The sequence below is a fragment of the Stigmatopora nigra genome, chromosome 18 (assembly GCF_051989575.1).
Source record: "Stigmatopora nigra isolate UIUO_SnigA chromosome 18, RoL_Snig_1.1, whole genome shotgun sequence".
NCBI lineage: Eukaryota > Metazoa > Chordata > Actinopteri > Syngnathiformes > Syngnathidae > Stigmatopora > Stigmatopora nigra.
Genome location: NC_135525.1, coordinates 2,965,723 through 2,978,722, shown reverse-complemented (window position 1 = coordinate 2,978,722; position 13,000 = coordinate 2,965,723). Strand labels below are relative to the sequence as shown.

At 36.8% G+C, this 13,000-nt stretch overlaps 1 protein-coding gene across 1 annotated transcript; it reads left to right on the top strand.

Annotated features, from left to right (window-relative positions):
• The first annotated feature begins 100 nt into the window (after positions 1-100).
• Positions 101-8,913, top strand: LOC144211731 (ubiquitin-conjugating enzyme E2 D4-like). Its single transcript, XM_077739163.1, has 7 exons — positions 101-308; positions 3,223-3,286; positions 4,342-4,373; positions 5,135-5,212; positions 6,760-6,865; positions 6,964-7,057; positions 8,118-8,913. The coding sequence occupies exons 1-7, from the start codon at positions 285-287 to the stop codon at positions 8,161-8,163; spliced, it is 444 nt and encodes a 147-aa protein (XP_077595289.1). The 5' UTR covers positions 101-284; the 3' UTR covers positions 8,164-8,913.
• Positions 8,914-13,000: the final 4,087 nt, after the last annotated feature.

The following is a 13,000-nucleotide window of genomic DNA, read 5'->3' as shown; positions in this document are numbered from 1 at the left end:
TCATAACATAACTGGAGCTTCGTAGCTCCTATTTAATCGTCACTTCTGCGTCACAATTAACATCAGCGCGTGGATTTCCACTTTGGCCTCTGTAAACTTCATTTCCCACAATCCTCTGCGGTCTTCTACCGTAAACACAGGAAGGCGGAGACAAAAGAGCTTTCACAAAAACCACAAACCGATAGCTGCGCAAGGAAATGAACTACGTTTACTGAGTCTAACAGCATCTACACTGAATTTGAAACTAAAAAGTGTCACGAAGTTATTTGAAATTCGTCTACACAATGGCACTGAAGAGAATACAAAAGGTAATTGATTAGCTTGCTAGCGGAAGATAAATGGAGCATCGAGGTTGCTGGTACTAATAATTCCTCACATTTAAACATTTGAATAATTCAGAGACGCTTATAAAATGTTATAATTGTTGACACGTTCTATAATTATCGAAGCAGTTCGTGTCAACTTCGAAGTTTGCGGCTAGCTAGCGAAGCTAAACAGAATGACATACTGTCAGGTGTTCTTGTTGACTAATACACTTGCTATTGCGGTTGAAATCAAACCACATATATGTCCTTATAATCTAAACAATAATGACCTATATTTTGGAAGCTTAAATTTAATGGGTGTAAAGTAATTGAATCGCTTACTTGACTTAACAGCCATGTTTTTAAAAACGAAAACTTGCTCCAAACTGAAATTTGCAATACGTGATGTCAGTTTGTCCATAATTACAAAACTTCAAATTCCCTGCACAGCTAATGTGCAATGATTGCTGTACACTTTTTGATGAACAAAATAAAGTCCAAATTTCTCCTGTCATCTCATTTTCTGAACTGCTTTATCTTCACTATTGTTAGGTGGATGCTGGAGCCTATCCCAGCTGACTTTGGGCCTGAGGCAGGGCACAAGGAGACAAACAACCATTTATGCTAATGCTCATCATACCTAGGGGCAATTTAGAACGTACATTCAGCTCCACTGTGAGGCCGACGCACTAACCACTCACCCGCCCGGCCAGCCTAAGTCCAAACTTGAAAATGCAATTTTACTCTCCCATATGTCACTGACTATTCATTTCGGGTGACTTGGTAAACCTATTGCCTACCATTGAGGGCGGTAGAGGTCAAAAAACATTTTGAATGGGAGAGAGCGAATTAACTTTCATTAATTTACCCCTCACAGTCGTAATGGTTTGGGCGACTAGAGACGTCTATATCTTTTGAAACATGATTATTCACAGTCGGCCCTTTGAGTTTTAATTGGATGGCAATTGTTTTCAACAGCACCGGATTAGTTATTTGTGGTTTATTGCGTTGTTAAATTTAGGGCATTTTGGGGTAACTTTCTGTTGATTGCTTCACTTTCTGTCTTTGTTCCCCTTTATGATAATTTAGCAGTATTCCCTGGTCACTTCCTGTACATTTTGGTTTACAACCTTTTTTTGGTCAAAAATCAAGACCCGTTGAAGCGAGTGGTTAGCATGTCTGTCTCACAGCTCTGGGGTCCTGGGTTCAAATCCAGGTCACGTTCCCCTGCGTGGAGTTTGCATGTTCTCCCTGGGCCTGCATGGGTTTTCTCTAGGTACTCTGGTTTCCTCCCATATATATACCAAAGACATTCATGATTGGCTGATTGGACACTCTCAATTAGCCCTAGGTATGAGTGTAAGCGTACAAGGTTGTTTGTCTCCTTGTGTCCTGCGATTGGCTGGCCAACTATTCAGGATGTCCCCCACCTCTGGCCCACATTCAGTTGGAGTAGTCTCCAGCACACCCACCCCGCCGCCCTAGTGAGGATAAAGTGGCTCAAAAAATGAGATGAGTAAGAAATTAGATAAGCTTTTGTGGGAGTTGCTTGGGGTCTCTGAAGGAGACCGTTTACATTAAGGGTATAATAAAAAGAGACTATGTTGCATGAATTTTTGGAACGTTAACATATTGGTACATGTAAATTGAAGCGTGTGGGCTATGCTGCACCCAAAGTGGACAGAACATGAATCTAAAATGTTATCTGTTGTATCGTGTATGCCCACAATAACATATACTTGAATACTGTTGTACACCTACTTACGATATTAGAGAAAATAAAGGGGAAATGATTTATTAGTGTTTTAGAATAAATAAAGCATATGAAAAATGTTACCGGTGCTGCTGAAATAGTTCCTTCCGCCAGATGGTAGCAAGAGCCTGTTCTACCAGGGCCGAAAACCGTCCACTTTCTAGTACATTTGAGACTTTTACGTGTACCCTATGTGAGTTTGTGTGAAAATATCTGCCACGCTGCATTCGTATAGTTTTTAATCGCTTAATAAGGGGAATTGCAATCAATAAGGGGAGCATTGGACAGGTATGTAAGAGAGAATCTTGAAACATGGATAGTGGTTGTTGTGAGTCAGCCAATTGAATTGAATTGGATGCCTTTATTGTCATTTTATGAGATATAATGAAAGCAATGAAATGAGAGCCCAGTAACGAGTAGCAATGTTTTAAAGTGAGAATCAATGCATCCATGACAATATTTTCAAAATAAAATAACAGATTAAGAAACGCATTTACTTTGGGGTGGGGGGGAGTTTGTAACTTGTATCTTTTTTAATATCTCGAGTCAACCATTTGCATATAAAAAAAATCTTAACCTGAAAATGTTATGCCTAGAGGCATTTGTAAGTAGAGGTATACAGTGTTCCCTCGGTTATCGCGGTTAATGGGGACCGGGACCACCCGCAATAAGTGCATTTCCGTGAAGTAGGGGTGTCCCTTCAAAAATGCTTAAAGAAACGTGTAACACGTGCACAAAAGCACCACCAAGCAAAAACATCATAGTAGTCCGTATGGAGGATCTTCTGCAGTTTTTTTGCACGTATGAAACATTGTTATTGGGAGTTGTGAACATTGTTTTTTTGGGCGGTGAAGATGCGCCTGTAAACAGCCATGACGTCATCAATGCGATTCCTGAACTCTCGCCATGTCATTAACCATTTCTTTGGCCTTTTTTGATGCAATTACTCATTCTAATTGAATATTTTGTTTCCACTTCTTGTAAAATGATGTAATTTATAATTTTAATTAAATATCTTTACATTTTGTATTTATTTTTTTCCTGAAAAAAATCTGCAAAGCTCTGAGTCTGCGGTAGCTGAAGCGTGAAGTAGCGAGGGAACACTGTAACTGTACAAAAAGTTAACCGAATGATTTACAGCAATATTTCTGGTTTGCTATGCAGGAATTGCAGGACCTGCAGAATGACCCCCCAGCACAGTGTTCTGCTGGACCTGTGAGCAGTGACTGTGAGTAAACCATTTTTTTCCATCATTCACATTGAAGCAGTGCAATAGCGAATACAGTTAGTGTTAGGACGAGGGGGAGTGGGGACTTCCTCTTCAGCTAATGTAATTTTGACTATGCTACAACTGCAGTTACAAACTATCTGCCATTTTCACAAATGAAATAAAATAATAATGATTACTAAACATATTCAGGCTTGAATAACTTCAGACATTTTCAACCATTAAATGACACATGACTGACGGAAAGAAATGGGCCAAAGTTTTCAAAAAAGCTACAACAAAAGGGCACAATCCAAAGAAATAAACAAATAAAGCAAACATAGAACAGTGGTTAACCTTCCCTTACGGTCCCACACTGGAAAAAAAATATCCCAAAAGCATGATTCATCTATGAGTTTCATTGTTAAAGCCTCCAGTGTTGCCGAGTACAAAATATCCGCATATTACATTGGACTTGAATAAAAATCCAACAGCGATGTTAAGGACTGTCGTCAATCATGATTTTAGCTATTACCATTGCTTTAGAGCAGGGGTGTCAAACTTCCTTTGGTCTGCGGGCCGAATTTGCACTGCGTCTCCTAGCGGACAATACAAGAACTACAAATTTTAAAGAAAATTCATATTTTTTTTATACAATGCAGCTTTCTTCCCCGGGCCGTACCAAACCACCAGACAGGCCGGATCCGGCCCGCTGGCCGTATGTTTGACACCCCTGCTTTAGATGTTGTTGCAAGTCGTTATTGAATTTATGTGGGGGATCTTTTAAATGGTCTACAAATATATCAATTTACTATTCCAGACAAGGCCAGGTAGTGTTGGATAGCCTTTTATTCCATAATAAACTCAAACATTATTCACAAAACAAAACTAATCAATTATTTTGGTTACTTTTGGCTGATACACTCATTTCACCACAGCATAGCTGGAAAGTTGGACATTGACTTAATTCTACCTCATAATACAGTAAGAAAGGGTTCAGATTATTGTGTAGGTTTTGTTGGATGAGCCAGAGCTTTTTCATCCAACTTAAATTTCTGTCTGCTTTTTGCTTCCAGTGTTTAATTGGCAGGCGACAATAATGGGTCCGGTGAGTACATTTTAATTTGAATTTCAATATGCTTGTGCAGGGACATTCTCTAAAACGTAGATAAAAGCAGGATATCATGCCATGGGAAGAAGCTATGCCATTCTGTATTTTATTGAACACGCTACAAAAACATTTTAATGATGAAACTCAGACTGTTTTTTCCCCCTTAATATATGGCTTCATTTTGAACTTCAAATCTTCCCAGAAAGCTTTTTGTGACGGTTTTTGTTCTTCTTTTTATGAGGGAATTGTGTACAGTGTTCCCTCGCTACTTCGCGGTTCAGCTATTGCGGACTCCGAGCTTCGCAGATTTTTTGGGGGAAAAAATAAATAATACAAATATTACATTGAAACAACATATTTTACAGTTTTTTTTTTTAATTAAATTCAAATTAAGCATTTTTGAAGGGGAATCCCTACTTCCCGGAAATGCACTTATCGCGGGTGGTCCCGGTCCCCATTAACCGCGATAAGCAAGGGAACACTGTAGTTTGTCAACCTTACGCTGGCAACTTGGACATAAAGGTGTGGTCAAAAGTTTACATACACTTGGGAAGAACATAATGTCATGGCTCTCTTGAGTTTCCAGTTATTTCTACAACTCAGATTTTTCTCTGATATAGTGATTGGAACAGATACTTCTTTGTCTCAAAAAAGTTTGGTTATTTTATGACTTTATTACGGGTGACCAGAAAAAAGTGATCAAATCAAGTTTTTTCTATGCTCCTGACTAATACAATTGTAATTGTATTTCTTCTTAGGTTGACAGTCCTTACCAAGGAGGAGTTTTCTTTCTCATAATCCACTTTCCCACCGATTACCCTTTCAAGCCACCAAAGGTGATATGGACTTTTCTTTTTCAAAACTATTTGGTTTGGGTCTTTATCAACAAAAGAAATGTGGACTTCTGTACATTCTTTACACTACTTATGATCACTTAGGGCTTGACACATTTAATTCAGTCTTTTTAAAAAAAGTACAGGTATAGTAAACTTGTATGACTGTTTTCATATTTTCGAATCGCAACTCAAACAAATATTTCCTATAAAAATGAACTAAAAACAAATTGATTTGTTCCAACCCTCTGAAAGAACACCCAAAAAAGGATATTGGATTGGAGAAAAAAAATGTCCGTTTGTTCTAATTTGCCATCTATTAACAAAGTAACAAATAACTAGTGGTTTAATAGTACTAAAATGTATTTAATAGTATGCTAAAATTAGACGGATTTCGTGGAGGGTAGAGAGAGAGGGGCAGGGGGGGTTCTTTGCACGGCAATGCGGTCGTAACATACCAAACTAATTTGAATGAACTAGGAGTACGATGCAGACACACTAAAAAATAAGTTTAATCTAACCTAACACCAAACCTAATTCTAATTTTGTTTTAAAATTTGATACCTTTCTTCTCCCGTGCTGGCTCTATTTTCCCCGCCTCCACCCTGACTTTAAGATGCTACCTATAGAGGGTTGTTTGCTTTTGTATTCCCTTCAAAATATTACAAAAATGATGCACACAAATGTCCTCACAATAGAATAACGCATGGCCACTTGTCAACAAGAAACAGTATCTAAGCCAGGGGTGTCAAACTCCCTTTGGTCTGCGGGCCGAATACAGCTGAATTTGAGATCAAGCGGGCCGGACCAGTAAACTCATTGCAAAATGACAGAACTAACAATAAGCCCACTTTTTTCCTTTGTAATAGTCACTAATACTAATAATTAGTGCAAAGAATGAGTGAATTATCAAAATGTTTGTTAAAAGAATTTTCCTTTTACATTATGAACAATATATTATGAACAAGAGAATAACAGAAGAACATAAATAAATGTCAATTCATGTTGTCTGCAAGTGCAGACGGGCCGGATCCGGCCCGTGGGCCGTATGTTTGACACCCCTGATCTAGGCCTTTCGCACTGACTAACGGGAAAGAACATTGAAAAAATGCAATACTCTGCCCAGTCCTCGTAGCGACATTACACGAGAGTTGCAGGGAATGAGCAGCCTCTCGCGTCCCCTGTATGCTCGAATATAAAAATTTGTCTCGTATCTCAAGGTAAATATTTGCCCAAAATTGTACTCGTATCTCAAATTGGTCGTATGTCGGGGCACTCGTATGTCGAGATACCACTATATATATGGGTGGACAGGAGATTTAACTACTGGAAATTTCTGTTAATCTCTCTACTGTTATTAGTCAAGGCATAAGAAAATATCCCAAAGGGACTTAACAATTACTCTGGACATTACATAAATAACTAAGATAGTAACCATTGTAAAATCCTAGAATGAATGAGCGATAAAATAATAAATATTGAATCGAAGAATAAATTCCTACTGACACCTTCCGATCTGAAACCTGCCTTCGTAATCTCCTGTTTTTTAGGTATCCTTTTCAACAAAAATTTATCACCCAAATATCAACAGCAATGGGAGCATTTGTTTAGACATTCTACGTTCACAGTGGTCTCCTGCACTAACCGTGTCAAAAGGTACTTGCAGTCAGTTATTTTTGTATGTAACGAGGGAAATGATAGTTATTAGCCCTTTCTAAATTTCTAATGTGTTTTTTTTTGCCTATGACTTTCAGTGCTATTGTCCATTTGTTCTTTGTTGTGTGATCCCAACCCGGATGACCCTTTAGTTCCAGATATAGCACAGCTCTACAAGAATGACAAAGAGAAGTATGAACAACTTACTCCAAGTCCAAGATACAGTTTTATTCACTTCACATGAATATGAAACAGCATGGAATTTGCTGTATGCTGTTGCAGATTTCTTTCTAAGTTTTACAGATATATAGATATTGATATATATAGATATCGATAGATATAGATATCTAGATATATCAATATCTATATCTAGATATCTAGATGTAGATATATCTAGATATCTAGATATAGATATATCTAGATCTAGATATAGATATATCTAGATCTAGATATAGATATATCTAGATATAGATATTGATATAGATATATCTAGATATATCTAGATATATCTAGATATAGATATTGATATAGATATATCTAGATATCTAGATATAGATATATCTAGATATAGATATTGATATAGATTTATCTAGATATAGATATATCTAGATATAGATATTTATATAGATATATCTAGATATAGATATTTATATAGATATATCTAGATATAGATATTGATATAGATATATCTAGATATAGATATTGATATAGATATATCTAGATATCTAGATATTGATATTGAGATATCTAGATATAGATATTGATATATCAGATATATCTAGATATCTATATCTAGATATGTCTATATCTAGATATCTATATCTAGATATGTCTATATCTAGATATCTAGATATCTATATCTAGATATCTATATCTAGATATGTCTAATCTAGATATCTATATCTAGATATATATCTAGATATCTATATCTAGATATATATCTAGATCTAGATATATCTAGATCTAGATATCAATATCGATAGCTAGATATCGATAGCTAGATATCGATAGCTAGATATCGATAGCTAGATATCGATATCTAGATATCGATAGCTAGATATCGATATCTAGATATCAATATCTAGTTATTGATATCAATATCTAGATATAGATATCTAGATATCGATATTGATATCTACACATAGATATTAATATCGATACCTATATATAGATATCAATATCGATATCAATTCTTCTCGAATAGATCTGTGGACTACATAGAAGTTAATTTTTCGCTCTTCTTTATTTTCAGATACAACAGACTAGCAAAGGAATGGACCAATAAGTATGCCATGTAATTACAAACAGAGTATTCTTCTTCTTTTAAGTCATAAAACACTGTACAATATAGTAAGAAATTGATTAACCTCTCGTCAACAGTAATGCCACTAAATTCATCTTATACTCTGAGATCCTTTAATGTACCTGAAGATGAAGCAGCATGTCCCACTGATTTGTTTAAAAAAAAATATATCAAATGCTTCAGTTTTATTTTTCTTCAATGCCAGTCATTACAAACTGCTATCTTTAATTCTTGTGTTAGATCATTTTTTCAACTACATGAAGTATGAACACCAAATACCTTTCCTGACTAGCTGTATGGCTGTGAATTAATATTGACGGTTTGTTCAAAAGTTTCTTGTAATTAAACTTGAGCCTGATTTTTTTTTTCATGTAGAATATGCAATTACACCAAATTACACAATGTACCGAGTACTGTCTTTTTGAACATCGAAGCAAGTTTAAAAATGAAGTTTATTTTCTTGTTCTCGCATTCCAAACAAGTTTGCAACTGGCAGACTCTGTAAAATAAACCATTAACAAACGATTGACTTTTCTCCAGAGAATTGCTGAAATAGCTTTTGTTTATTTACCTGCCGCTAAAGATCAGATTTGAATGAGATTTTTACATATTTATTTTGAAATTTGGATTGTTTTATCTCAGACAGAAAGGGAGGATTTTTGTTGTTGTTTCAAAGCGAATCATTTCACTTGTCTTTATCTATGTAGTAAGATTTTGTACTAAAATAAATATGTTTAGAATCCAATCTTTGCTGTTTTGTTTGACTGTTTATTTATGAGCAACCTGATGGTGTAGTGGTTCACTTGCCTGACTTTGGTGTGGACAAGCACGGTTTCTGTTTGTTCCCTACGGCTGGCTGAATGGCGACCAGTCTATGGTGTCGTCTGCCTTTCATCCAATGTCAGTAAGGTTGCACAGTATGGAAGATAGATGAATGAATTTGTATATGCTGGTATATACAGTAATACCTCTACAGTAATATATTGATATAAGAGCTTAATGCAGGGGTGTCAAACTCCCTTTGGTCTGCGGGCCGAATACAGCTTAATTTAAGATCAAGCGGGCCGGACCAGTAAACTCATTGCAAAATGACGTAGAACTAACAATAAGCCCACTTTTTTTCCTTTGTATTAGTCACTAATACTAATAATTAGTGCAAAGAATGAGTAAATTATCAAAATGTTTATTAACGGAATGTTCCTTTTACATTATTAACAATATATTATGAACACGAGAATAACATAAGAACAAATAAATGTCAATTCATGTTGTCTGCACGTACTAAATCACTGCGCCCCTAGCGGATAATACAATAACTACAGATTATAAAGAAAATTTATATATTTTTTATAAAATGCAGCTTTCTTCAACCGGGCCGTACCAAACCACCAGACGGGCCGCATCCAGCCCACGGGCCACACCCGGCCCGCGGGCCGCATGTTTGACACCCTGGTTTAGAGTGACCGCTGGGTCTTGGTAGCTTTGCTGTGGTCTGATGCTCCATTCATTCATACACGATTGCTGTCATTGTGGTCGATATGTTTAAAACTTGGGAAATCATTTTGCATCCAAATCCATCTTTAAACTTCCATCTAAACACCGAATGCCAAAAACTATTTTGAAGTTAGTGCCATGCTCCCGACACTATGACAAAATGAAAAATAATGTTTAGTCTGTTACGTGCTGCCATCTCTTGGCAGCTTGGAGAAATAATCACCCTCTGCAAAACAGCTGTTGGAATGTAAACAAGACAAGTGCAGATGAACATTTTTACTGGACTTACAACTTTTAAATTCCAAAAACGTTTTATTTTCAAGAAAAAAAATAGTCATAATAAATATTAACTATTTACGCTACAGCTAACAATGGTATAATTGGATGGGAAATAGTCTCCTCAACATGAGAAAATTATGTATTAGAAGGAAATATAACCTTCATATATTACAGTCGGACTTCTACTTACCTTCTTTTGGTACAACATTTTCAGGTTATGAAACTTTTTGAGATGCAAATGAGTGCCCCAACATACAAAAAAAAAAACAATCCAATTTACAAAAACCTCAATGCATTTCTTGTTTCCGTTATTTTATTTTGAAATTGTCGCAGATGCATTCCTTCTTGCTTTACAATTTCACTACACTCTACTGGGCTCTAATTGGCTGTCTCAAAACAACAACTCCATGTTTCAAGATTCTCCTACATCCTTTTGACCGCTGTTTGTTGTCGTGTGCTTGAACTTACCGTATTTTCACGACTATAAGGCGCACCACATTATAAGGCGTACCCTCAATGAATGACATTTTTCCATATATACGGCGCACTGTATTATAAGGCGCTTTTCACGACTATAAGGCGCATCACATTATAAGGCGTACCCTCAATGAATGACATTTTTTTCCATTTATAAGGCACACTGTATTATAAGGCACACTGTATTATAAGGCACACTGTATTATAAGGCGCACTGTATTATGAGGCGCACTGTATTATGAGGCGCACTGTCTATTTTGGAGAAAATTTAAGACTTTTAAGTGCGCCTTATAGTCGTGAAAATACGGTAATTGCTATTGACTTCCAGGTATGAAGCACTCACTAGTCACCTCTAGAGCCAGCCATTGTTGATGCAGTGGGGGAGGAGCTATAAAATGGAAGATTTGGTAAACTAAGATGGCATCTGCATATTCAACAGTATTGTTTCAGTTCAGGCGTTTGTGTTTGTTCAATATCCGACAGTGGTGGTTTTCCGTTTTTGGTTTTCTGTTTTTTCCATATATAAGGCGCACTGGATTATAAGGCGCACTGTCTATTTTGGAGAAAATTAAAGACTTTTAAGTGCGCCTTATCGTCGTGAAAATACGGTAATTGACATGGCATGGGAGGGGGTGACCAGACGTACCCTTACTGCTGCTTGGAAGATGCTGTGCCCGAGTGCCTTCGATGGAATCGAAGTTGAGCCTCAGCCTGAACAACAGCCTGTGGTGGGTGAAATTGTGTCGCAGGGGCTGGCAATGGGGCTGGTGCTCAGGTAAGAAAACATTGGCAAGTTGGTCAAGGAACACCAAACCAAAACTCTTAATGGAGGAGCTGGAGTTTATACAATCCTCGGCAATACATGAGGAATTCAACCAGAAGGCGACTGAGGAGGAAGCAGCCACCATTTCAACAGCAAAATCAGCAAAAAAATAGATTTTTACGAACTTTCCAACTTCGTGGAAAAAACATCCTGAAAGAGTTTTCCGGTCATGTGATCACGCCCCCTGGCAACATGTCTTGTGCATTTTATAAACAATTTTAAAAATCCTCAAAGGCAATAGTCTTTACAACGATTTTTCTCAAAACGTCCATCAACAACTACTGCCAAAGGGGAATTTAGACCCAAACAGGTAAGAACCAGGGGCAATAAATAAAATGGTTGAAAAATTAAATGCCGGAAAAAGAAAAAAAAATCACAAAATGTTAATGAAAAACAGTTTTAAACACCTAATTTTGATGATCTGACATTAACCAGTCTCGATATGATACGACAAAATAATTACCAATGGGAAAAAAACATTCAAACATTAAAATTTCCATACTGCAGAGATTATGACTCTTGCTTTATGCTATCTTGGTTGGCATCTGCTTCTCGTGAGAGCTACCAGTTCGCCTTCAGCTCCATCTGTCTGTGTTGCAACGTATTTGTTAGGGTTTGGTTTTGATGTATTTTTCCTCTGTGTGACCAATCTTTTATTTCCTGCTTGCTGCCTCTTGTCTGACCCATGTGTTTTTGATTGTCTTGTCAACCCGTGTCTGTCTATTCAAACCCTCTGTATTTGAGTTTGATTTATTTAATGAGGTACAGCACATATTAATGAGCATATTTATATTAATGTTACTGAGGGCTAATTTCCATCTTTAGTCCCTTGTGTAGGTTAAAGATAAACCAGGGGTGTCAAACATACGGCCCGCGGGCCAAATCCGGCCCGTCTGGTGGTTTGTTACGGCCCAGGGAAGAAAGCTGCATTGTATAAAAAATGAATTTTCTTTAACATTTGTAGTTCTTGTACTATCCGCTAGGGGCGTTTTAGTACGTGCTGACAACATGAATTGACATTTATTTATGTTCTTGTTATTCTCTTGTTCATAATATATTGTTCATAATGTAAAAGGAAAATTCTTTTAATAAACATTTTGACAATGTACTCATTCTTTGCACTAATTATTAGTATTAGTGACTAATACAAAGGAAAAACGTGGGCTTATTGTTAGTTCTATGTCATTTTGCAATGAGTTTACTGGTCCGGCCAGCTTGATCTCAAATTAAGCTGTATTCGGCCCGCAGACCAAAGGGAGTTTGACACCCCTGAGATAAATGATGACATATACTAGACACAAATACACACGTAGCACAGTTTTAAACAGCGTTATGATCGCAATTTTGTTCGTCCAACAGTTAGGCTTTAAGATGATTGGCGAAGAGGTTCAGAGAAGAGATTGCACGTATGTTAAGTATTGAGTTCCACGTATATGTGCGGCTCGGACAGAGTAGGTGCTTTGGCTGAAAGCACTCTTTTTGAAGGGAACTACACAGTCACCTCTAGAACCAGTCCTTGCTGATGTGTTGAATATTTTTTTTTTTTAAATTATACAAAATCTTGCAGTGGAGGGTTTTTGTGTTGTAAGATTTTGTGAACTAAGGCAGCATCTGCATAATTAACAGTATTGTTCAAGTTCAGGCGTTTGTGTTTTTTTAATATCTCACAGTGGTGCTGTGTTTTTGGCTTCCTGTCCATTACTTTCAAAGCTTGATAATAAATGGCTTCAATTGTTTTTAGTGTTGTTTTGCAGGCTGA

Excerpts from the sequence above, each read along its gene's own strand:
- LOC144211731 (XM_077739163.1), top strand. The coding sequence starts at position 285 with ATGGCACTGAAGAGAATACAAAAG. Across the intron at positions 309-3,222 it reads CACTGAAGAGAATACAAAAG|GAATTGCAGGACCTGCAGAA; the intron begins GTAATTGATTAG and ends TTTGCTATGCAG. Across the intron at positions 6,866-6,963 it reads TGCACTAACCGTGTCAAAAG|TGCTATTGTCCATTTGTTCT; the intron begins GTACTTGCAGTC and ends TATGACTTTCAG.